At 47.1% G+C, this 24,702-nt stretch overlaps 10 protein-coding genes across 10 annotated transcripts; 7 read left to right on the forward strand and 3 right to left on the reverse strand.

Moving 5' to 3' along the window:
- The first annotated feature begins 277 nt into the window (after nucleotides 1-277).
- Nucleotides 278-909, forward strand: LY89DRAFT_197426 (uncharacterized protein). Its single transcript, XM_018205759.1, has one exon. It carries the CDS (start codon nucleotides 432-434, stop codon nucleotides 774-776), a length of 345 nt encoding a protein of 114 aa, XP_018067301.1. The 5' UTR covers nucleotides 278-431; the 3' UTR covers nucleotides 777-909.
- Nucleotides 910-2,063: 1,154 nt separating this feature from the next.
- On the forward strand, nucleotides 2,064-2,546 carry LY89DRAFT_687863 (uncharacterized protein). Its single transcript, XM_018215591.1, has one exon. It carries the CDS (start codon nucleotides 2,073-2,075, stop codon nucleotides 2,343-2,345), a length of 273 nt encoding a protein of 90 aa, XP_018067302.1. The 5' UTR covers nucleotides 2,064-2,072; the 3' UTR covers nucleotides 2,346-2,546.
- A 1,255-nt stretch (nucleotides 2,547-3,801) lies between these two features.
- LY89DRAFT_623017 (putative efflux pump antibiotic resistance protein) lies at nucleotides 3,802-5,738 on the forward strand. The gene is made up of 4 exons (XM_018210998.1): nucleotides 3,802-3,921; nucleotides 3,980-4,207; nucleotides 4,268-4,392; nucleotides 4,439-5,738. Exons 1-4 carry the CDS (start codon nucleotides 3,814-3,816, stop codon nucleotides 5,703-5,705), a joined length of 1,728 nt encoding a protein of 575 aa, XP_018067303.1. The 5' UTR covers nucleotides 3,802-3,813; the 3' UTR covers nucleotides 5,706-5,738.
- A 1,223-nt stretch (nucleotides 5,739-6,961) lies between these two features.
- On the reverse strand, nucleotides 6,962-7,673 carry LY89DRAFT_785495 (uncharacterized protein; the record flags this gene model as incomplete). Its single annotated transcript, XM_018222898.1, has 2 exons — nucleotides 7,451-7,673; nucleotides 6,962-7,366 (listed from the first exon to the last, which is right to left on the reverse strand). Exons 1-2 carry the CDS (start codon nucleotides 7,571-7,573, stop codon nucleotides 6,962-6,964), a joined length of 528 nt encoding a protein of 175 aa, XP_018067304.1. The 5' UTR covers nucleotides 7,574-7,673.
- Nucleotides 7,674-10,543: 2,870 nt separating this feature from the next.
- LY89DRAFT_785496 (putative AMP-binding enzyme) lies at nucleotides 10,544-12,614 on the reverse strand (the record flags this gene model as incomplete). Its single annotated transcript, XM_018222899.1, has 4 exons — nucleotides 12,021-12,614; nucleotides 11,702-11,966; nucleotides 11,510-11,649; nucleotides 10,544-11,461 (listed from the first exon to the last, which is right to left on the reverse strand). The coding sequence occupies exons 1-4, from the start codon at nucleotides 12,312-12,314 to the stop codon at nucleotides 10,544-10,546; spliced, it is 1,617 nt and encodes a 538-aa protein (XP_018067305.1). The 5' UTR covers nucleotides 12,315-12,614.
- Nucleotides 12,615-14,694: 2,080 nt separating this feature from the next.
- On the forward strand, nucleotides 14,695-16,534 carry LY89DRAFT_737851 (uncharacterized protein; the record flags this gene model as incomplete). The annotated part of the gene is made up of 3 exons (XM_018220302.1): nucleotides 14,695-14,988; nucleotides 15,035-16,038; nucleotides 16,099-16,534. 3 exons carry the CDS (start codon nucleotides 14,695-14,697, stop codon nucleotides 16,532-16,534), a joined length of 1,734 nt encoding a protein of 577 aa, XP_018067306.1.
- Nucleotides 16,535-17,177: 643 nt separating this feature from the next.
- LY89DRAFT_699513 (beta-lactamase/transpeptidase-like protein) lies at nucleotides 17,178-18,963 on the forward strand (the record flags this gene model as incomplete). The annotated part of the gene is made up of 7 exons (XM_018217059.1): nucleotides 17,178-17,226; nucleotides 17,310-17,362; nucleotides 17,430-17,612; nucleotides 17,724-17,850; nucleotides 17,952-18,054; nucleotides 18,178-18,557; nucleotides 18,608-18,963. 7 exons carry the CDS (start codon nucleotides 17,178-17,180, stop codon nucleotides 18,961-18,963), a joined length of 1,251 nt encoding a protein of 416 aa, XP_018067307.1.
- A 402-nt stretch (nucleotides 18,964-19,365) lies between these two features.
- Nucleotides 19,366-20,545, reverse strand: LY89DRAFT_737853 (uncharacterized protein; the record flags this gene model as incomplete). The annotated part of the gene is made up of 4 exons (XM_018220303.1): nucleotides 19,366-19,419; nucleotides 19,534-19,879; nucleotides 19,942-20,043; nucleotides 20,091-20,545. The coding sequence occupies 4 exons, from the start codon at nucleotides 20,543-20,545 to the stop codon at nucleotides 19,366-19,368; spliced, it is 957 nt and encodes a 318-aa protein (XP_018067308.1).
- A 587-nt stretch (nucleotides 20,546-21,132) lies between these two features.
- LY89DRAFT_699514 (uncharacterized protein) lies at nucleotides 21,133-22,186 on the forward strand (the record flags this gene model as incomplete). The annotated part of the gene is made up of 3 exons (XM_018217060.1): nucleotides 21,133-21,230; nucleotides 21,323-21,920; nucleotides 22,112-22,186. The coding sequence occupies 3 exons, from the start codon at nucleotides 21,133-21,135 to the stop codon at nucleotides 22,184-22,186; spliced, it is 771 nt and encodes a 256-aa protein (XP_018067309.1).
- A 1,406-nt stretch (nucleotides 22,187-23,592) lies between these two features.
- Nucleotides 23,593-24,647, forward strand: LY89DRAFT_673059 (NAD(P)-binding protein; the record flags this gene model as incomplete). The annotated part of the gene is made up of 2 exons (XM_018213328.1): nucleotides 23,593-23,962; nucleotides 24,013-24,647. 2 exons carry the CDS (start codon nucleotides 23,593-23,595, stop codon nucleotides 24,645-24,647), a joined length of 1,005 nt encoding a protein of 334 aa, XP_018067310.1.
- Between the last annotated feature and the right edge of the window lie 55 nt (nucleotides 24,648-24,702).

Consider the following 24,702-nt stretch of genomic DNA (forward strand, 5'->3'; position numbering starts at 1 on the left):
AACAAGAGAATGACCAAGCCTCCTTTACACCTGAAGTAAGCTAGCATAGAGAGCTTGCACATGCTTGATACTGCTAGGCTTGTCATCCCTAAGTCAAGCGCAGGTTGAAGACAGATGAAACTGAGCACTTGCATTGTTATAAAAGAGCACTAATCGCATTAGCATGTTCAATTCAAGTGCATATGATTCAAAGCAAATAAAAATGGCGTGAAGGCGGCATCAATTGAGGAAAGAGAATCTGATCCCCCATTGTTTGGCCACCAAGTTTCCAGTGAATCCCATACTCGAATGCCAGACCAGACGCATTCGACCGAGTATCGCGCAACGATATTTGTGCCCAGCAACGTTCCAGTGAACTCGATGCTCAACGCAATTGGACCAGCACCAAGGAAAAGGCAACGCGAAAACCATAAGAACCCGACCACCCGTCCATGACATCAACATATGTATCCCGTTCCACCAATGTCCGAGAAAACCATCTCAGCCAGTATGATTGCGCAAGTTCTCCATCTCCATCCTCCAGCCAGTTGTTGTCCCATCCATATCGCACAAGTCGCGTCGCGTTCCTTCACCCTTTCCGTCACGACCTCACTTTACTTCTTCGGAGTCGACTTCGTAGTAGTGGCCTTCTTTCCTGTACGCGCCTCGCGGGCATGAGCAGCTCTAGCACGAGCAGCCTCCTTCTTTGCCTTCTTGGATTTGGCCTTCTCGACGCGTCCCTTCTGCATAGCGGCCTTTGCTGTGCTGTTGACGGCCATTGCGATAGATTTTTTTGAGGTATTGTCGGTGGACTTTGACTTGATGCGGTCGCGAAGATGAGATTCCGAAGTGTGCAGAGTTTGAGGAGGATCGATGGTTGTTGATGGATTTGATGATTTTTGGATGTTGGTGAAGGAAGAAGGAAAGAGGGTGGCAGCGAGAAGCAATGTATCTGGCGCAGAAGAGAGTTTCGCTTACGTAACCTCCCAGCCGAGAGAGGAGTCGCGTCGAATTCAGATTCAAGAATAAACAACTTTTTTTATGCAGGGATTGTGATATTGAAAACGCGTTTTGGAATTATTTGATTTCTTCTTTTTTGAGCGTGGTGACCTCGAGAGCTCGGTATATCGCCAAAATTTTGACGATTAAGGGGACGGCTTACCCTCGAACGAACTTCAATACTCCACCGAAGCCTTGATTGCTTCCTTTCCCTTCCCTATGTTGCACTGGCTCGACAGCGAGTACAAGATTCAAAGGAAGCTTTCTCTAAGCAACTCTAAACAAGTCGTCAGCTCTTTACTATCAGCTTCAATTAGCTAAGAACCGCAAGTTGCTATGCTTCTCGAGGGAGGCTTGCTCATCGAGGCAATGAGCGGTCCCGGTCAAGGTCGTCAATGCGACCTGGAAAAGATCCTCACTCGTTTCAATTGTATAGTCACTGAGCTCACAAATAAGATTTCAATTTCAACTCTACTTCAAGTGATGCTGGGACGTCGGTGATAGTTCTAATTTCAGTCACGTGTTTCGGGGTGTCTCACTCTACATACCGTGCAGATCCCAGCTCCAATAGTGGAGTATGACCGATGTGGCATTCAATAAGATCTCAAAGATGTTTTAAAAGAGAAGTTTATTGTCCCTTAGATCCTGAACATGAGCAAGCTAGATAAAGGACCCAACCACTGTGCTTGTTTCACGGGGCTTATTCATGAAAGATTGTAGCCGGCACGAATCTTGTTTCAATTCTTGCACTCAGAAGTCCTTAGACCGTCAAAGATGCAGAGGACCACTTCATTGTAATACAAGAGTTCATGTGTTTTCCGATATGTTTTGTCCATTTCAGTTGTCGCTTCTTTTATTCTTCATCTGTAGAATACATTCTGCATGTCATTGAGCTTCTCAAAAGCTTGCTAAAGCATGGAGTGGACATATAAGAAAGATGCGTCTCGGTCTCCAACCCTTGCTGCCTTCAGTCACCCTCTCACGTGGCACGAGCAGCCATGTCTTGTAGGTCAATATCCCCATTGTGGCCCCAATATGCTAAGGGATAAGTAGTGATGCCTTGGGCAACTGTCGATCCAGAATACCTGGAGTTCATGGCTTCAAGTATGCACCCCTTCTGCTGCACAACATTCTTGACAAAAAACATCGATCAGGAACCACCACCACAAGTCGCTGTCTTGCTCGAATGTGTCAATATGCAAAGACTCATAAGTCCACCTCCGCCTCCCGAAAACCGATCAATTGCAATAGCAGCACTCGAAGCTGCTGGATGGCTCATGAGACTTACTCCTCAAAATGATATCCGGCCCACAATGCACACCTATGTTGTTCCATGCCAGGACCGCTACTTGATGGAAATTCTATGAGGGCAAGACGACTTCGAAACAACTTTCTCCGCCGTTCCTGGTGTATTCCAGCTGAATACTTGTTTCCATATCCAATGCGAAATGCACGATTTTACTTGGACTTGCAGTCTTTACGTGCGAGTGCCGGAGGATGTTGAAGGACCAGAGGAGACCGACGTCAAAGAAGTACAGAAGGGTGTGCAAGAGGAGGCCTGCTAAGGGAGATATGATGTTAAGACTCTGGAGGAGACTATCTGTTCTGTTTAGATTGCGACTGAGATTGTCTGTCAACATGGGGAAGATTGGCCTGCAGCATCGGCAGCTTTCCGGAATCATTTCCTGAAGTCTAGAAACCGAGCCTGTGTTTTCATACTGAAACCTTACGGCATCCAGGCTCGAATGAATGATTGTTCACAGGGAATAGCCGCGCCACTGTTGGATCTCTCGGGTTTCATGCGATGACTTTTCGGTGCCTCACGTCGATCCCAGAGCACAAATGTTGCGTTACTTCCAACAGGCCTCAACTATCTTCATACATATCTGGAAACCAATTATATGCAGGACGTCTCGCCTAATGTAGTAGAATTTGGCCTCGTTCCCTCGACTAGGCGCCAAGTGTAGTCTTGATATGCGTGTCAGGGTTCATGTGGGGCCGCTCCCTTTTTCTGGGGTAGCATTTCGGAGGTGATGCCTGTCAAGTGAAATGCTATATGGCGGGCATTGGATAAGGAGTGCCCTGAAACCACGCTGACATACTCGGTCATTTGTCTTTGAATTTGTCTTTTTCGGGTTCTTCATGCCTATCGTTCTTCCAGATTTACTGCTGACTGCTCATTGTGCCTATGGTCTCAGATTTTGATCGAGAGGCTTACGCCAAGTCCTTGTTGTTTTCAACCCCATGTTTGTCGATCAATCATTATCACAACCGCTATCTCTGTACTTTGATTCCGGTAAACCGAAGCAACTCATCCATACAACACCTCTCAATACAATCATTTCCCTGTAATTTTCGACACAGATGTATTGGACGACTCGCCTAAACACCTATCAGGTAAGCTTTTTGGCTAAATTTGGTAAGCACCAACGTCTTACAGACTCCGTTTCTCCGCAACAAACCCATATTGGCCAACCAATGGAGCTCCCATTGGACCAGTCGAATGCATGTCAATTTAGCCCCTTGCCATGGTTAAATCTTCAGTTCAAAATGCGAATGCGATGAATTGGCGGCTTGAAGGTATAAGATAAGAGGCGACACAGCTCAGAAATGGTTTCCGGCCCCACTTCAACTATCCTGAAGGAAACTTTTAGTTTCACTTCATGCGTTTCGAGCGTTCTGCTTCGTGCTAAACGTAAGCGCCGGCAGCAGCCAAATCCAACATTATACATCTGAAAGATCCCGCTTCCCTGTATTACTCAAGCTGTCTCGACGGAGATGGCGGACTCTAATTATGATTCCGAGAAGATCCACGAGAAGAATGCCGAGACCCAAATGGAACAGGTCTCGGCTTCTAGTGACCAAGATCAAAATGTAGCTATTATTCAACCTGATGATGATCCCGTGGAAAGGGTATCCGCATCCACGATCTTGGCTATTTTTGTAGGTCCAGAGCTTCCCTCTCGTGGGTTCCTCATTCAGCTAATTCTTTGATCTTTAGTTCATGGGAATGTCTTACGTGCCTGCGATATCCATGGTCCTCGTTCTTCCTGCCGGAATTTTAGAACAAATTGGGCAATCACTCGGAGATACGGAGAATATCGTCTGGATTCCGGGAGGATGGTCAGTGGCTTCTGCGGTCTCTTTCGCGATTGCGGGAGGGTTCAGTGATATCTTTGGTCGGCGATATGTATTGATCGCTGGACAAGTTATTACATTGATTGGCGCTGTATGCTCCTCAAATCCATTACTCTACGCATCGGTAACTAATTCTGATTTCCTCTGATAGATTGTGGGCGCCACAGCACAGAAAACTACCATTGTCGCAGCTGGCTCTACCATTGCGGGATTTGGTGCAGGTGTAATATTCGTCTCCTATCCTGGTATCACTGAGCTGCTCCCAAACAAATATCGGTTCGACTCCCCTGTTATTCCCGAGAGACTTTTTCTGACTGAACAGTGGTGCTGGAATTGGATGGACCGAATTTTGTATGAATATTCCATGGAATTGTCTCGGTGTCCTCCTTGCCAACGAGTTGGTCCTTCACGCCTCCTGGAGATGGTGCTACTACATTGCCATCATGTACTCAGTCGTCTGTATTGCCGGAACAGCAATCTTCTACTTTCCACCCTCACGTCCTCGCAACGATTATGACAAATCTCGTTGGCAAGAATTCATTGAGTTGGACTTTATTGGTCTGGGACTTTTCGCTGCCGGTCTCACAATCTTCCTCGTCGGCTTGACTTATCTCGGACTGTCAACGTATTCGAAAGCACTTGTAGGGACCACCATCACTGTCGGCGCTATCGTCTTCGCTGCTTGCTTCATATATGATTTCACCATTCCCAAGAATCCAATTTTCCCGTTCCACCTCTTCGCAATGATGAGGGAATTCACCGTTCATCTGATTATCCTGTTCATCGCCGGCATGATCTGGCAAGCCGTGACCACTCTGGCACCCCAAGGAACACTCTACATGTACACCAATGACGGGATCAGAATTGGCGTCACCCAGATACCCAGTAACATGTCCGGAGTCCTCGGCGGCTGGATCCTACCATCCCTCGTCCACAAAATCAAACACGTCCGCTACCAAATCATCCTTGCTCTCGTTATCCAAACCGTCTTTACAGCCTGCTACGCAGCAGTTGTACCAAACCACAGATACGCATGGATGATCCTCCAATTCTTCGGCCAAGCATGCTTCACTTGGGTGACCTCCCTCGCCTACGTCGCTTCCGGCCTCTTCGTCCCACAAGAAGAACTCGGTGTCTCTGCCGGCCTAATCGGCACCTTCCGCAGTGCTGGTGGCAGCGTCGGAAACGCCATCTTCTCCACTATCGTCAACTCGCTCATCAACAAAAACCTCGCCCCCAACATCGCAGCTGCTGCCATCACTAACGGCTACTCGGAATCAAACCTAACAGAACTTATTCCAGCCGTCATCAAGAACGCGGTCGGGGTCCCGTTTGCGTTTGCGAAGGTCCCGGGAGCTACCGAGACGGTGGTTGCGGCGACGGCAAAGGCGTTTAAGGATACGTATGCGCATGCGTTCCGGACGGTTTTCCTGTCGACGATCCCGTTTGGGATTATTGGGTTGGTGGCTGCGTGGTTTGTGAAGGATCCGAGTCATTTGTTGAATAATCATATTGCTATTCATCAGGAGAAGGAGGTTCTTTCTGGGAAGAAGACTGTTCATGAGGAGCAGGTTGAGGTGCAGACTTAAGTGTATTAGGAGTGAAGCTGGTGGGAATGTTACCCTTGGAGAGCTTGATGTGTTGGTCGTTTTGAAGTAGTTGATTTTTCTTGAATTGGGTCGGGCTTGGTTGGAGACCACTTATACAAGTATCACTAAAACAGAACTTTGATTTCTCTGTCTGTTCATCTTGATTCCAGCAATTTTTGATTTACCGCGTAGCTATCCGACCTTGCGTGATCGGCCCTCAGCCAATGTCTATTCTTTTTTTGCGCAATCATGGAGTCCAGAACTATTGATGTAGCTGATACTGCCTTAACTGCGATAGCGGGGCTGAAGAAGTGCTTCCATCTCAGAATCAAGTGGTCATTAGCTTTTCACCCATAGATATATACGGTCCATGCTCAGCAATTCATGCCCTATCATTAACTTCTCAATACTAAGACCCTCTACGCCATGCGGACCTCCTATGACGCAGCATCGATCTTGATTCCACATATCATTCAGGTCCCAGCAGAAGCAAGCATCACACTCCTACTATCACTCTCTGCATGGAGCAGCGTCCCAGCAAGCTATAGCCATCCTACTCTCGGTGGATTGATCGCATATAATCCGACTTCATCATTGTCTGGTGAAAGCACTTTCTCTTATACCGCTTCCTTACAAACATTAAACAGTATGACAAGACACTTTCTTGACGAAATATGGGCGGATTCCCCAATTCTCAAGTTTTTGTAAGAAAAGTGAAGGACGAACGAAAGAGTACAGACACCAACTTGTGATATCCGTGCAGTTTGGAGGCCAAAGTCTTTTGCGCTAGTGTGAGGTTCCTTGCGTTTACCTGCATATAGTGTTCGAAATTTCAGAGTTGGGTGGTGGTGCTTGAAGGCTTTTGACGGTGAGGATTGGCCTGCAAACCCTTGTACTTATAGCGTGGAGGCCAACACTTTGCAGATTTGGGAGGGCGCATGCATATATCAGCATTTTGGGTGTTCGAAATTTCGCAGCCAGGTGATGGTGTCCGAGGGATTTAGACGCTGGGGATTGGTTAGCAAGCGAGCGTATGTCTGGCGGTGTGTTGTGCATTGTGCAAAGCGGAGCCCATTGCTCCAAACGTCCTCACATATAATCTTGCTTACTCAATTCGTCTCTTCACTATTCGAGATAAGAGAACTGAAGCGTGAGAAATGTTTGGTGTGCTGTCAGAAACAATATATATAATCTAAGAATGACCTCCAAGACAGATTCATTGTTCAAGCTAGACAGCTCTATCAGCTCCAGCTATCTTAAGTCCCATAACTCCCCTCAACTTGTTTCACGCCCTCAACCCCATGCAACCAGCTCACCCGACTCTTAGTAAACTGCTCATACTGAGGAAACAACTTGCTCTCATGCAAATGAAAATCGTCCACCGTCCCAATACGTAAGATACTCATACCAGGAAACGCCGATCCCACTCGATACATAAGCGTTCCACACGTTGAACAAAAGTGATTCGCCATGGTTCGGCTAGTGTTGCCTCCACCTACGGTGTAGGTCTGCTTGAAGACTTTTAGGTTATCTTGGCCCCGCACGTGCTTGAGGTGCGTGTCGGCGATGGTGAAGTTGGATACGAACATAGAGGCGGTGATTTTGCGGCAGTCGGCGCAGTTGCAGATGAATGTGTCGACTAGGCCTTCACCTTGGGTTGGCTATAGGAGCGCGTAAGCAGTGCAACTTTGTAATAGCAGAGAGAAATTGTAGATTTTAGATAGGCGTGTAATTGGTAGACTTACAAATGATAATTGGACAGCGCCGCAAAAGCAAGTGGCCGTTGCTTCATCCTCAGTGGACCATCCGTCTCTTGCAATGCCTGCGAGAGGAAAGTTTGACTTGGTTTTATCGAATGTAGCAGCCATTTTTTCTTCCGTTTGTCTCTTTGATAATGTCAGATTTGAATAGGTTAAATACCTTGTGAGCTGGTTCGGACTCTGAGCATTTAATGCCACTTTATATACTTGATCTCGGACAGGTGAATAGTAATTTGAAAGCAATCTTCCTTTGTCATCGAGGTATGAGTTACCCCACAATCGCCTGTGAAGCGAGGGGGTTAGCGTCGCTTCGCTCGATCCGAAGCTCTGCCGAATCCCATCTTTCCCCTTTTGTCATTTCTAACCGCTTTTAGATGTTGCCAGTCTAAAGTTTAAAGTGACACAGCGCTCAGGAAACATGTTGACAAAAGATATACAATTCATATTTCAAAGCCTTTAGTTTTTGATGATTTCTTAGCTCTGTTCACTATGCATACTCACATTTGATTTATAATATTGTTCAGGAGATGTTTTCATCACGAGCATACTTCGTCTGGCTTGAACCGTGTCTCAATCTTCATTCCGTTGCACATCGTCTACATTCCTGAAGTATTGAATCCTTTTCTCCTCTGGAATGTAATTGACCAAGATGTTGCGTATATTATCGGACCATGGAGGCTTGGTTCCCTCTTTCAACCCTCGATGCAACCTATTCTGTCGCAATCTCTGGAGCGTAACCTCACAAACCATTGTCCTTCGATTTCCAATACACGAATGTCTAAGCTTTGTGACGTCTAGATGTGTCGCAAAGCTAGCTAAGGTCGCGGCCTCGTCTTTAGACTTCGCTTCGGACGCTTCAACCACATATTTGGAGGCGGGATTATCATGCAGACTAATGATGCGGACAGATGCAAACCAATAAGGGGGCGTTCCGGGAGTAAGAAATCTAGAAACACATAATGCCCGCTGTTGCTTTTTGGCAGATATAATTGGCCGACATGAATATTTGGAGGCCAAAACTTTCCCGAAAAAACTTTCTCATGAGAAAGTTGGGGTCAAAATTCCGAAAACACACATTGCCCACTGCAACACATACGCATAGTTGATTGGCCGACAAAATTTTTTGCGCTATAGTTCATTCCCACTTGCAATTCTTGAATTATAAAACGAACATTTCAATTGCAGTACTATCCAAACGATTGTTAGTTAACAATAAAGCTTAGATTCAATATTCCGCAGATATCGTAGTCATGCGTTTCAAATATGTTCTCGATCACATGAATATTTGGAGGCCGGAATCGAAGGCAACCTGGCGCAATCTTATTCGAAACGCCAGTAGAACGGCGTTCCGAAAGTGAGAAATCCAGACACACACATAAGCAATTACAACATATACATAGCTAATTAATCGACAATTTTATAACGTTACTTACAATTTATCTCCTCTTCTAATTCTCGAGCACTAGACGAACATCTGCGCTATAATACGGCTACTCAATAGAATGCCGATCAACAATAAACCAAAGTTTCCAACGTCGCAAAAATGCGATCGAACATTCATACGCTTTTCAAGAAGTTTATATAGAAATTCAAATTATTCTAGCTTTAGGTCTTGGATCTTGATCACATGAGAATTTGGAGGCCGTGATAAATGTTCCCGAGACGTAGTATTTTAAGAAAGTTAATAAGCAAAGCCAATCAAACATCATTCCCAGAGTGAAAAATCCAGGAACACACATTGCCCACCATGCCAAATCCGCATACATAATTGGTGTCAGCACCGCGAGGCTCCCCTCCGTCGCATCTCGATCCCATACATATTTGGAGGCCAAGAATTTCGAAGGCTGCCACACTCATGTTTCCATAAAACCAATTAAACGTTATTCCCAGAGTGAGAAACCCAAAAACACACCTTTCCCATTATCCTAAACCTGCCTACATCATTGGCACTGACACCGCGAGGCTTCTTTGTCTTGCCCACATGAATATTTAGATGCCAGAAACTTTTTACGTGTTGCTTCATGCAGGACAAAAGCCAATTAAACATCGTCCCCAGAGTGAGAAACCCAGACACACACATTAACCCCCACTGATCCGTCTATGTAAACGGTGCTAACATGATGCGGCTCTGCAGCATTTGCGCATAGGTGCCTAAATATTTGGAGGCTAGAAATTTTTCTTTCATGCATTGCGTCGGAAATAAGACTAATCAGACATCGTCCCCAAAGTGAGAAATCTAGAAACACACATAGCCCACTATCCCAAATCCGCATACATGATTGGTGCCAACATAATGAGGCTCTGCAGCATTCTGCGCATAGTTGCATGAATATTTGGAGGCCAAACGAATGAACGCCCAAGTTTACGGATTTCTAGGGCACCCAATAAAACATCGTCCTTAGAGTGAGGAATCCAGAAACATACATAGCCCAGTGTCATCGATCCGTCTACAGGATTGGTTGTTAGCCGAGTGACAGCCTTCTCTTGCAATACCTACGAAAAGCAGCTCCCCGCTAAAGCAAGCCATCATGCAAGCCTCTTTCCTTTGTGTTTCGGAGGCCTCAAATCGAAGTGCTACGAAAGGACGTGGCGATAAAAACTCCAATAGCTACGATGCGTAACCAGCAAAGCCTATTATTTGTTCATACTAAATTTCCCTCTGAACACAAGGTTACAGAATTTGGAGGCCAAAACGGATACTAAGATACACGCGTGCGTGCATAAGTATTCGAAATCCAAGAAAACCACCACGGTTCCCCTTCGAAATGAGAGCTGTTGATTAGGTGCCGTTTACCGGATTTGCCCATGAGAAAATCTGCCTGGCAAGATGGCGTTCAGGCTTAGCTGCAGCCTGAGCGGGATTGGAGGCCAAGTGCAACTGAGTCGCGCTTTATGCAGGCGGAATAGGCAAAGCGCCATTTTTGAGAGTTCGAAATTCAGAAAACCACAGTGCGCCCTAAGACGTATGAGTGTATCTCTTTGGCTGATCAATAAGTCACGTTTTCCATGATCTTGAACCCATAGGCAGTCAAGATATTCACAAAGACAAAAGCAAGATTATTCATTTCTCTCACTTTCCTATTCTGACCTCTCATATATCGCCTCAATCTCATCCTTATAAAGCGCCACCGTCTCCCTTCTCAACAGCGTATCCTTCCCACTCCTCAAAAACGGCCTCGCTGGCTCCGAAAGTACCACATGCTCCCGGTCAATCCTCACCATCTCAGAACTCACCGAATTCGCATCTTCGACCGCTGACCAGACAACCTCTAACACATCATCTCTCTCCTTCGCAACCTCCAAAACCTCATCCGAGGCTTGAAGTAAAAGAAAAGGCCGATCCCTCCCATCACCACCTACCAACGCAGCTTTCACGCTCGAATGCCGCTCAATAATGTCCTCCATACTCGAAGCATGCAACCCATTCCCGTTAGCAAGCACAACCATATCATCTGCTCTCCCCGAATAAAGCCATAGACCTTCCTTACTCGGGTGTTTCTGGAAGAGGTCCTTGGTCGGATATTCGTCTAGCTCGGGATAGAGGAGGAAGATCTGCTGCCAGTGAGCATCCTTCTCTTTCTTGAACACGAGTTCATAGAATTGCTCAGAGCGCTGCTGGAACGTGATGCCTTGACTCGGACGGAAGCGCAGGTACGCCCAGTCGTTGGGATCGGCGCAGGGGAGCGTGAGGTAGGGGCCGCCTTCTGTGGTGCCGAAGGCGGGGCTTAGTTTCGTGTGGCCTTTGAGGAGGTCGCCGGTTACGTGGTCGAGAGGGGCGCCGGCGAAGTCGATGAATTGTAAGGCGCGGAGGTGGTGGAGGGAGGCGGGTTGGAGGGATAAGGCTTTGATGAGGATGGGAGGTGCTATGAGGCCTTCGACTCGGCCGTGTTGGATTACTTGGGCGGCGAGTGGTGGAGTGGTGGATTTTGTTGGTCCGAGGACGACGGTTGTTCCTAACCATACCGTTCCTTGTAGTGCAACTACCATGCCGACAAGCTATGCGATGGTGAGTTGTGTCAGGGTTGGGGTGTAAGGAATACCCACGTGATTCATAGGAATGGTTGAGTAGACCCTTCTATTGGCGAAATGGCTTGCTTGCGACTCCTGATTCGAACCCGGTAGAAATTCTGCTGTATCTGATATGGTCATCATACGATTTGTGTAGATGATTGGTTTCGGTAGTCCTGCAGCTGTGGTTAGGATTCAGAATTTGAAGTTCTGGCGTGGGTTGAGAACCTGTTGTGCCAGAAGTATGGAATATAATCCACGGGTCGTCCGCAGCTTCATCCCATGATTTGTCAAAGCCATATGGCTCTGCTTGTGCCTCTGTCATCCATTCTAGAAGCGGCGGAGCAACGATTGCACGTAAGTGGGGCTGCTCGTCGAGTATGCTTTGGATGGAATGCCGAGAGGTTTCTGCATAGATGAAAGCCGTGCACTCGGTCTTATCCAGCAAGTAACCTTTTATTTGCGCCGGCGCCAATGGAAACGGCAAAAGTATCTGTTTCGCCTCTTAGTTTGGGAGGAGGGTAATGTACCAGAAGCTGCGACGTACTTTCCGTCCAACCTTCGCAGCCGCAACTGTAATAATTGCTAAACGAGCATCTGCCGGCCCTTCATATGCAAATGCTTTGAATTTGGAAGCGACCTTACCAAGGCTCGAGTCCAACCAGTGTGCTGCATGATTTATTGCATTGCTGAATTGTTTGAAAGAGATGTCGGTGAAGCCTTTGCTTAAATCGTCGTCATTTCGTGGTACGGAAATCCAAGGTCTGTCGGGCTCTGTGAGAGCAAGACTGTCGATTGTGGTAGACAGGAGCCTTTTCCCACGTTCCGAATCCGAAGTCATAGTTTAAGATTCTGCTGAGCGGAGATTCGAGGCACACTTCCTTGAGGTGATCGTTTAGTTTGAAAGATAGCGCGATGGATGTTGAGAGGGGTATTTTATGCTTAGGTAGGTAGCTGAACCAACTAACTGTTGGGCTTACGAAGTTACAACAAACATGCTTCAGGCTTAAGAACTTAGCTTACTTGTCCAGTGAGATTTGCCTGTAAACTTTTGGCCAATAGGAATGTGTACAGACGAGGAAGGATGACTGAGAATATGGTTCGAAGGTTGATGCAAAGTTGGCTTCAAGACCACTGAAAGGGAAACGGGACTTTGTTGGAAAGCTGGAGCAAAATGTTCCAGGTGTCCAGATGGGAATGAAACTCTGAACATGTGACCTAAAACTCACGTGCTGTCTTTGGCCACGAGGACATCGCTGCCCACTCACACCCGGCCAAACACTCAACGAACATGCATCAACCCGCGAGAGATCACTCCGAGTTGGTGATCCCAGTCTCCTCCTCAACGACTTCGTCTTTGTCTCTTTTTCCCAGATGGAATTCTTCTGGTCTCACTCCCAAGACCAATCCAGTTCTTCCACATCTCAGAACTATGACGAGGTAAAAGAGAAGGATTTCTGTTGCATGTCGCGATGACCCGGAGAAGAATCTCCTGACGGAGAGAAGCTCCTGTTCGGAGTGATGCTCCTGAAGACGATTGATTTGTTGGAGTTTGGTTTGGGCATTTCGATTTTGGCGATCATGCTAAGGTTTCAGAACCACCTGCAGATGAGGTATGATGCACGTGATGAGAGAAATCATGAGCGAGTAGAACTGAAGCAAGACTGATGTAGAACAAAACATTGAATATAAGGATCATTACATCGAGGATTGAAAGGAAGAAGGCGGAGAACACAACCTTGAAAAATAAGAATTGCTGCTGATCACATGACTGATGTGTAAGAACCTCTCAATTTCTGGATTTGATAGCAGAATGAACACAATTTTGCAAGAACAAGGAAAATATATGACATTAACATGTCCAAGGAAAGGGACTATAGTTATTTTCATTCGCCATCCGAAAAGCTTTCTTCACGTGCTTCTCGTTTACTCGCAAAATTATTCGGACTCACATCAGCAATGTTTCCTCTCTTCCTCCTTCCACCTTTTAAACAAGCAATCTCCGATCCATCTGCAACGATCCGTCAGAATGGCAAAAGATAAAGCCGCCAATTGTCTACCAGTGTCTCCATAATCCTTCATATCGCGTACGCACGATTACAGAGGGTGGAGGAACACTAGGTCTCTATACTCCACGAAGCCCACAGTTCTCGGGAAAAGGCTGCTCACCAGCCTTCTCCTCCGACCCACGATGTCCACAAATAACGCCGCTGAGATAATACGATAGGGCGAACTCGACGAGAACGCATCTGCAAGGCTTCGGAACTGCTTCGGTGATTCTTGGCAAGGGACATGCTTGACGTAGCTGGTGCATGGAGAAGTGGGAAGAGATGAGGGATGCGAGGTAGAGATGGCGAGGATGGGGGAGAAGGGCTCACACGACTCCACCGAATATGTCCCGCTGCAATCACAAGGACCCTGGTTTTCATCTCGTACGTTGGTTGTGCGGCGCACACAAACGGTACGAAATGCAATATCAAATCGGCGATTGCAGCTGTCACTTGCTTTTGACATTTGCCGGCGAAAAAAAAACCTTTCAACGGAGGCTTCACTTGCGGCTCAAACAAGCAACCTGGTTCCTGCCTTCGCTGAGGAACTCTTCAACCCTATCGCTCGGCATTCCTGCTTCTGTTTCATCCTCTCCAATTGGAGTCCCCGCACTCCTCGCAATGACGTTGAAGTGGATCTTTTGCCATGCCGCCGTCGTCCTCGTCAAAAATAAGAGTTTGAATGCGGACGAGAACCACGCCCAATCATGTTGCGCTTGGAAATTGTAGCCTCGGTCACCGCTCTCACTACCGTGCTGGACTATCTCCATCGATCGGATATCTTGTCGATCCACGCAGAACTTCAGGGACCGAGTACAGATCCTTCCTCGCTAACATGGTTAACATGACTAGATATTTAGAAGACGACGGAGCACATGTTGGGAATCGGTAAGTTGCGGCAAAGACGATTGCAGGATTACCCAATTCGAGCTTTCCGACGTCGAAGACATGTGGGTATGCTATGAGATAGTGGATGCCACAAACTGGGAACCCAGAGATTGGGACCTATATACATGACTATCTGCTTGATTTTTTCTCATCTGTTTATTTTCTCTCGTTCTTCTGTCTGTCCATCCTCTACTCCTCAGCTTTCCACCCGCAACAGTGTTGCGTTGACAATCTGGCCGGGCCAGAAACAATTTCCAGAATATTATCATTTACGATAACGGCAATATGACTCGTGAAAGAGGTGGAAGTGTCTCCACCACGAGGACCTATGCAGGCCTCATGGGGAGACCACTTGGATTGCTAATCTCGACGATTGCAACAACGGGTTTCTTACTCTTTGGTTATGATCAAGGTGTTATGTCTGGCATCATTTCTGCAACTCCGTTCAACTCCTACTTCCCAGAGACCGACAATGATTCCGTATACCAAGGATTCGTTACTGCTATCTACGAAGTCGGATGTTTACTTGGAGCCATCTTCGTCCTTACGTTCGGTGATAGGACTGGTCGAAGAAGAGCTGTTTGTTGACCTGCCAATTTGAACTGAATTTTGCTAATGACAATAGATGATGCTCGGAGGTCTTATCATGATTATTGGCGTTGTCATCCAAATCACTGCGATCAAAGGCAGCAACGCTACTGCACAATTCATCATTGGACGAACCATTACTGGTATTGGAAATGGAATGAATACATCGACGATCCCCACATACCAAGCAGAATGTAGTCGCACTTCAAATCGTGGTCTTCTCATCTGTATCGAAGGAGGAATCATTGCTTTCGGCACGATGATTGCATACTGGATCGACTATGGCGCTTCATACGGACCAGATAACTTGACATGGAGATTTCCAATCTCTTTCCAAATCATCTTCGGTCTAATCCTTATCATCGGAACCTGGTTCCTACCAGAATCTCCCCGATGGCTCTTGACCAAAGATCGTCACGAAGACGCAATCGATGTCATCGCAGCCCTCAACGGTCTCGAGACTACCGACCCTGAAGTCCACCTCCAGCACACCCTCATTGTCGACGGTATCAAAGCCAGTGGGGGCGTCAACGGAAAGACACCATTCTCTGCTCTGTTCACAGGTGGCAAGACCCAACACTTCCGTCGTATGCTCCTCGGCGCCTCATCTCAATTCTTCCAACAATTAGGTGGTTGCAATGCAGTCATCTACTACTTTCCCATTCTCTTCCAAACCTCCATCGGTACGACGCACAACCTCGCTTTGTTGCTAGGAGGCGTAAACATGATCGTCTACTCCATCTTCGCTACTGTCTCCTGGTTCATCATCGAGCGAGCTGGTCGTCGTCAATTATTCCTCTGGGGCACCGTCGGCCAATGTCTTTCCATGGTTTTAGTGTTCGCGTGCTTGATCCCGCAAAGTGGAAAGGGTCCCTCGGCCAAGGGAGCGGGTGTTGGTCTCTTCACCTACATTGCATTCTTCGGTGCTACCTGGCTGCCACTTCCTTGGCTGTACCCTGCAGAGATTAACCCTCTACGGACTCGTGCAAGAGCTAATGCCGTATCCACCTGCTCGAACTGGCTTTTCAACTTCCTCATCGTGTAAGCTACTCCCCCTCTCCCCTCTCTGTAAAAAGAAACAAAAACTGACGAGAACAATAGCATGGTAACACCAGTAATGATCTCCTCCATCTCCTGGGGCACATACCTCTTCTTCGCCGTCGTGAACGCCTGCTTCATCCCCATCATCTACATCTTCTACCCGGAAACCAAGAAGCGCTCCCTCGAGGAAATCGACCTAATCTTCGCCAAAGGCTACTTGGAGAACATCTCCTACGTCAAAGCGTCCTTCGATATGCCGTTCCTGTCGGACCGGGAAATCGAGGCTATGGCGAGAGAGTATGGGTTTATTGATAGCGATGAGGAGGAGAAGGTTGGTGAGAAGGCGGATAAGGGTGTTGATGCTGCTGTACCTGCGACTGGGAATGGAGATGAGACGAGGGCGAGTAGTGGTGAGAAGGCGAGGGTGGAGAGGAGTAACAGTGATAGGACGCTGCATATGAGTGATACTCAAGATCACGGGTTCAGGAACGACTAATGAGGGTTCGCCTCCTCGTTATTGTTCCCTGACCAGCTCTTGAGCTATTTGCCTTAGGGCAATGCATCGAATGATGCAACATCACGTCGTCGCAAGATGCAGACTATCGTTGAAGAAAAAAGACGGTGTTCGGGATTGCATGGAAAGACGATAGAAGGTCAGAGTCGGACATGACATAGACATAGAAGATTAGCATAGACAGATAGATAGAAGCACGAAGATACCAATATAGAGCATTTCTTTAATCAGTCGACTTCCCTACAGATATATATCATCGTCGCTAGCTATCGTCATTTCGCCTCGGCAACTAACAAAACGGAAGCATCTCCGAACAGTGCCTACCCATCCGCACATCCGCTTCCCCGACCAGCAGTTCCCTTCCCGACATCATGGATTGCACTACACCCAACGAACGGATGGAGTAAAACCCACCAACCCATCCTTCTCTTGGAAACCTAAAGTTCGGTTCGTGGTTGATGGTGTCAGGCTAGTTACCCCGCATGCATTACCCCGCGGCCCGGCATCAGTACATGAAATAGCTGCTATATGAACCTCATCTCCCTGCAAATATTGCAGCACTATCATTTATGAATGAAAATACTTTGAACAAAATAATTAGCAAGTGAGAACTGAGATAAGCAAAATGGCACCTCATACACTAAGTTCCGAAGGAGCTTCCAAGATCCGGGAAGGTAAGCTACACACTTCACTCACACCTCACTCACACCCACAACAATACTCCTTAGATCTATACACTAACCATCCAAAACTGTAGCAATCGACTCAGTAACCTCAGATCCCAAGACCCAAATCCCAGGCTTCGTCTTTGTTCGTTCCTCCTCCCTTGCCCTTATTTCCCTTCTCCCCTCACCCAAAAACTAACATCCAAAAAAAGGTCTCAATCAACAACCAAGGCGACGAACTCATCGCCCACGCCTCGGGCCACCGCGGCGCCGACTCGAAGCAGGCGATGGATCTCGAGAGTGTGTTCTGGATCGCCAGTTGTACGAAGATGGTTGGTGGGATTGCGTGTTTGCAGGCTGTTGAGAGGGGGGTGTTGGGGTTGGATGATGGGGAGGTTTGTTTTGTTTTCTTTGTTCCTTGGGGGGAGGGGAAGAGGAGGGAAAAGGGGAAGGGATTGGAAAAGGCAATGGGGATGGAGAGAGAGATAAGGCTGATTTGAGAACAGCAAGTAGAGAAACTATGTCCGGAGCTGAAAAGGGCGAAGATTTTGAAGGGCTTTGATGAGAATGATAGGCCGATTTTGGTGGAGAAGAAGAATAAGATTACCTTAAGGATGTTGTTGAGTCATACTGGTGAGTATCATTTTCTTTGATCCCATTCTTACACCTTTCTTCAAGACATCTTGAGAATGTGTTTGAAAGGTGAAGGAAGAGAGAGAGCTGACAAGAGAAAGCTGGTTTCGGCTACACGTTCTTCAACCCCGAAATCCGTAAATTCGGACTCCCTAAAGGACTTGATGAATTTTCTGGTGATATAAAAGATATCGAACACCCGCTGTAAGTCCAATCCTTCTCTTTTCCGCACTCTTTCTCAGAGCCGAGCTCATCATCGAGACCCACTCATCAAAGACAATATCCATTTATTCCAACTCCCCAAACAACCCACTAACCCCTCACCAGCCTCTTCGAACCCGGCACAAAATGGAACTACGGCACCTCCATCGACTGGGCCTGCATCCTCCTCGAGCGCGCCACAGGCGACTCCCTCTCCACCTACATCCAAACCAACATCTTCTCCCCCCTCAAAATAACCAACATGTCCTTCTTCCCCCCCGACGAAATGAAGCAGCACCTCGCGCACATGAACCAACGGTACCCCGACGGCCATTTAACGGAAAGAGAGCATCTGCTCCGGAAACCGCTTTATGAACATACTGACGAGCAGAAGAAGGGGATTCTGAATAGTGCCGGAGCGGGATTGTTTGCGCAGCCCAGGGAGTATGTGAAAATTATCGCGATGCTGTTGAATGATGGGACGTGTCCGAAGACCAGGGCTCAGAGTAACTTTCCTTCCCTTCCCTTTTCCCCAAACCCAACTAACCCAAAAAAGTCCTAAAGCCATCAACAATCGCCGAAATGTTCACCAACCAAATCCCCTCCATGCCCAACTTCGCGCGGGAACCCATCGCCGCCGCGACACCCGAACTCACGAACCCGATCCCGGAACTGTATCCGCAGCCGCGAGAGCAGGAGCAAGGCTGGGGACTGACGTTTATGTTGACGGTGCATGAGGGGGCGACGGGGAGGGGAAGGAATACGGCGTGGTGGGCCGGGTTGGCGAATCTTTTTTGGTGGGCGGATAGGGAGAGGGGCGTGGGGGGTATGGTTGCGAGTCAGATTTTGCCGTTTGCTGGTGAGTGGTTTTGTCTTAGGGAAGAGGGGGGGGTATGGGCTAATTGTGTGTAGATCCGAATGTTATGGGGCTTTGGGCGAAGTGTGAACAGTTGGTTTATCAAGGGTAGGCTCGATGGTGGGAAAGCGTTGATTGGCACAAGTTTGAACGTTCACGCAAGCCATGGTTCATTGTTGTGTGACGAAGCATCTGTTTCCAGTTCTTTTCTTATTCTTTATTGCGGGGGAACTAGTGGAGCTGCTTGTTAAACACCTTGTGTTCTTGATATGTGAGAAGTGTCGAGTCCTCCATGATGTTGTCCAGCATGCTCAAACACAACTCGTCGTGCTCTTGCTCTTCAAGAATTTTTCGCCACTCTTATCCAGACAGTTACCAGAGCTCTTACAAATATTCATGTATCTGTACTTTGACAAGCACCTCGTCGTTTGAGTCCTCAGTCTCCATTTCAACGCAAACTACTCCTCATCTTCGAAACGCCAAACCAATATCTTTTCCTTGGCAGCTTTCCACTACAAGAAGTTAGAACTCATTTCTATGAGAGAAGTTCGCAATGAATCTCCGCCGACTCAAAGATGGTATATATGAAAGCAAACGAAGTGAAGAAAAAAGAAAGGGGCAGTTACAGTATAGGTTGTCTCTTCGTAAGTGCAGGCAGCCACAGGCTTATCAGGGAACTTTGGACTACTATACCCCATGCCATTCGCATATGTCCATTTTGGGCACGGTTCGACTTCGTTGTCTTCGATCGCGGGATCTATATCAAATGCGTTGCCGATGTATTGAATGATATTATCAGGTCTGTCGGGAAGGGTCTGGCCATAGTATAGCGCCTGCTGCCGCTTGAATAAGTAGTCCTTGCGGATCTCTGGAAACTCGGGGAACCCAAGACAGGTGGGGTAGGTGACGGAGAGAGTATGGATCTTAGGGCTAAGTTGGAGCATGAATTTGATCCAGGGAATCATCTTCTCTCTGGGTAACATGATGGTCAGTCGGGGAATCAAACGTAGGAAATCAGAGATGAATATACGTACTCGAGCTCGGATGTCGTGTAGGAGAATTTAAGGTGGACATCAGTGAATGTTGCGCCACTGGTAAACACTTCCCTGACAAAGGTCGGAGTCAACGAAGAAACGCTTCTATGGTCAGCATGTCTCGGGTGCCTGAATGAACTTGAACCTACCTAATCTCCAACTTGTTGATTCCTCTCGCAGCAGTCTTAGACATGTTCATAGCTCTGTTGATATTAGAAAGCCAGAGTCGAAAGGTGTTGGTTGGATGCTTGAAGAAAAGGGCCAAAGCCTCCCGATACAAATCTTTGTGACCGCGGAGAGCGACAACAAGCGGTACCGGCTTTCCGTTCCAGACCTGGTCATCGAAGACAAGCTTGAAGATCATTTGCCGGAGCTCGACAGGAAGCTTAACAAGCCAAAAGCCGGGCATGGAAGCGCAGAGCCAATCCCATGGGGTTTTGATGTCCTGGATGTGCCACGCGCTGAGCTCAAGACCGTGGGATCGAGGGAAGCTCGTGTCGTACGTATTGGTGTGCGCAAAAGCGTGGTACTCTGCAATGCTGTAGGAGCGGTCGTATGAGTGTTCCTCCTCCATGATGATGTCGATCTCGCTGTTGGTTGCCATTGTTGACGAGGTGGTACAAGATAGCAAAGTATCGATACTCTATGATGATGTGCAAAGACGAACTCCTGTGTTGTAGTAGGGAAGAAGTGTTTGAGATCCGGCAAAAAAAAGATTCGAGATAGTTCAAGAAGGCGCACTAGCGTGAAGTAACGCCAGTAAGCGAGGTGAATTAGGAGAGCAGGAACGAAGGTGAATGCTTTTGAAGGATCTTTTGAATGTGAGCTTCTCACGATAGGGAACCTGATCCCCAACTCGAGGTCAAAAGTTGCCATGTGGCTGTATTCCTGAAGTAAGACTATTGCTGCCTGGGATAACTTTTACCATTCAGTGAGTTTACTATCACGTGACTAGAGCCTTGTGCAGTAAGCGGGCTGACTGTCACTATAAGTGGGAGAATGTATCTCGACGCATGGACTAGGTTCCTCGATGAGTTGACTAGACAAAAGATGATGAAGGGCACGGGTTGCCCGGCTCAATCATGTGCCATTGGGTGCGCATGCAGCTCCCGGTCATCTCCTCAGCCTCGTGTCGCATTCTCTTTGCCATCACAAAAGAGCAGGCGGCTAGCACTCAGCGTTACGATTACGATGCGTCTCATCAATGTCCACACAAAAAAACTTGAGGAGTTCTTCGGCGACAAGATTCCTACTTATGCCATTCTCTCCACTGCTGGGGCGACGACGAGGTCAGCTTTCAGGATGTCAGCACTCCAGACTGGAAGTTGAAATCAGGCTATCTCAAAATCAAAGACGCTATTACCTACACAATAAAAAACAGGCTCTCCTATCTCTGGGTCGACACTTGCTGCATAGATAAAAGCAGCAGCGCTGAGTTGTCTGAGGCCATCAATTCAATGTATCAGTGGTACGCGAAGTCGCAAGTTTGCTACGCATATCTAGAGGACGTGGAAGAACTGAATTACGATCCGGACAAGAAACCCTCCAGATGGTTCACTCGAGGCTGGACATTGCAGGAACTCCTCGCTCCAAAGTGGGTCGAGTTCTTTGGCCTGAACTGGAAATACCTTGGAAGTAAAACGACCATGTGCGAGACTATCTTTCAAATTACCAAGATTCCACGAGGAGTCCTAGTGTCTTCGCATGAGATCAGAAGGCAAAGTATTGCGAAAAGAATGTCATGGGCATCAGAGAGACAAACAACGCGGATGGAAGACACAGCATATTGCCTACTTGGGATATTTGAAATTAATATGCCACTGTTGTATGGTGAAGGCGAAAGAGCTTTCCAAAGACTACAGGAAGAACTGATCAAGGAGTCTGACGACCAGTCAATATTTGCGTGGGATGCTGAGGGATTCTTGAATAACGGAGTCTTTGCTCGATCACCAGCAGATTTTCGAAATGCGGGTGATATTGTAACAATTCAGAGCAATGCAGAGACGGATACTCCTCCATATACGATGAGTAATAGGGGATTGCACATTCGCCTTCCAATTCTCCAGTATTTAGAGGACGAATGGTGCGCAATGTTTATTGGTGTCCTCGATTGTCATCACGCATTGGACTTTTCCGGTCGTATTGGCATCCCTTTGCTTTCAACCGACAGCTCTACAACCTTCCTAAGATACCCGGATTCTTCGCCTTCAATCATTGCCAAGACTCACAAAACTTGCAAAACTGATGACATAGACAAGGCAATTGTTCAAACCATTTACATTGCAAGGAAGACCTCAGATGTGTATATACCAGAACCTTTACTGCATATCTGTCAAGTGCCTTCGCAGTCGCTCATGGATCACGGATATAAGATCACGGATTTTGAGCCACCGGAATGTACTTTCAACTGGGAAACAGCTACGATGGCTTTGATACAAGATGACGAATCCAGGTTGAAACACGTTACTCAAGCTGCATTCGAATATCGGAACGAGAAAAATAATATATCAACGGATCTGGTCGTGGCAGTTACTGTTCAAACGTGCTCTAATCCTATGTTTACAGCCAAATTCTTCCAGAAGCCGAAAGAAGTCTCTCTGAAACCTTGGTTTCAACAATTCATGCTGGGACAATGTGGAGTTGGACATTCCCAGACATCATTCTTGTCGACTAGGGCTGGCTTATCTCAAGCTGAGGATAAGCTTACCAGAACACGGGTTAATATCTACGTCGAGAAAGTACATATCTTCAATCAGAGTATATTTCAACTACAGATGGATTGTTTTTGAAAGATCCAAGAGAAACTAGAGAGCTCATTTGTTTCGCGAGATTTGCAGATTTCACATCTTGCTACTGAGGAGCAGCAGCAATGAGCGAAGGGGACTGAAACACGTATCGGGGAGGATTTGAAAGACTTTATGTTTCTTTTGGTGTTTCCAATCATCAATACACCATCTTCGGAGTTTTATACATTGAATGTTGGTATACGCTGAGGATGATATTGCAAGCTTGTTCAGAATGTGTTTGTTCCAGTATTGGCAAGTAATGCGAACTTTTATTAAGCCCGTAGGCCAACTTATGGCGAGTAGTGATTGTCTTCAAATGAACAGTGAACGGGGACGCGAATGTCGGAAATCATTAGGAAACCTCAAGCAGCATATGCCGGAATGGGTGTCTCGTTGCGCGAGACCCAAAACATCATCATAAGTAACAATGCCAAATTAAGCCAGAGTTCAAACGAATCTACGCATACATCAGATCTCAGAATGTTACAATGCAACATGATATGGGAGAACGATTCGTCCAACGTTGCTACCAGGGAAGAGAGCTAGCCATAGTTCGTATTATGCGAATTGCGCTAACCCACTTCCGTATACTCAACACCAATCGAAGAATATCGATGCTATCTTGTAGATTTCGGCACTTCATAAGTCCACCGATAACAGTTCTGGAGAAAGGGGATAGTGCTAAGTCCGAGTGTTGTCTCAATTAGACATCTACAGATCAGTAGTACTCTACTAATATAGGTGACATTACAGATTGATCTCTGGTTCTTGCTCCTATAAATATTCCGAAGTCGACCTTACCACTGCACCCCAATCTTTTGTCTCCACATCATCTCTTTATCAATCTCTCGCAACCGCAGTCATCATGAATATATTATCAACCGTCAAACTTTCAGACATGAAAGCCTCGAACTCCAGACTCACTTCCGACACAGCACCTCGGATAGCTGTATTTGTTGGTGCCACATCTGGTATCGGCAAAGCGACCCTTACTCGACTCGTCGCCCAGCAGACTGCCCTCAAAGTCTACGTCGTGGGACGCAATGCCGAAAAGCAGAAATCTTTCATCAACCAGCTCCAACAGTCTAACGAAAAAGCTCAAATCATTTTCATCGAAGGCGAGATATCGTTGATGGCGGACACAAAGCGGATATACAATGAGATCAAATCGAAAGAGCGTAGCATAGATGCGCTCTTCCTGTCAGCAGGCTACATACCCTGGGGAGGACGTGAAAGTGTATCTGCCCTTCTTATGACCATGCATTACCAACTAACATAACCGCAGAAACAAGCGAAAGAATAGACACGTTCAGCGCACTAGCCTACTACGGCCGAATCCTCTTCATCCTCAACCTCCTCCCCCTCCTCAAAGCCTCACCCCACAGCCCTCGAATCGTCGCCTTAGGCGGCGCCGGCTTAATAAACCCCAATCTCTTCCTCGAAGACCTCGATCTCGATCAACTAGACCACTACACGATGCGCAACACGATAGATCATGTAGCTACATGCAGCACATTCACGCTCTCGCATCTAGCTGATGAGAATCCTGATGTCGTCTTCGTGTTTGCTAATCCTGGGCTCGTGGTGACGGATATTTATAATCACGGTTGGGGCGGGAGGATTTATCTTCGGATGTTTGTTGGTTTGATTAAGCCTTTGATGAGGATGTTTGCTGTGCCGGCTGAAGATGCTGGGGAGCGGTGCTTGTATTTGTTGACCAGTGCGAGGTTTGGGAGGAAAGGGGCTGAGGAGGTGAGTCGCGCACTAACGATGAAGAAGGCTGAAGAGGGAGGCTTGTTTTGTGTTACGTGGAAAGTTGAGAGTGTTTTCTGGGAGACGTTTTTGACTGAAGAGCAGAGACAAGAATTAGAGGAGAAGGCTTGGGCCAAGGCGCAGGAGGTTCTTAAACCTTACTTGTGAAGAGACGAAATGATAGAAGACCGGCTATGCTTGGATAGTAATGACAGATTTGGGC

The sequence above is a fragment of the Mollisia scopiformis genome, assembly GCF_001500285.1.
Source record: "Mollisia scopiformis unplaced genomic scaffold LY89scaffold_20, whole genome shotgun sequence".
NCBI lineage: Eukaryota > Fungi > Ascomycota > Leotiomycetes > Helotiales > Mollisiaceae > Mollisia > Mollisia scopiformis.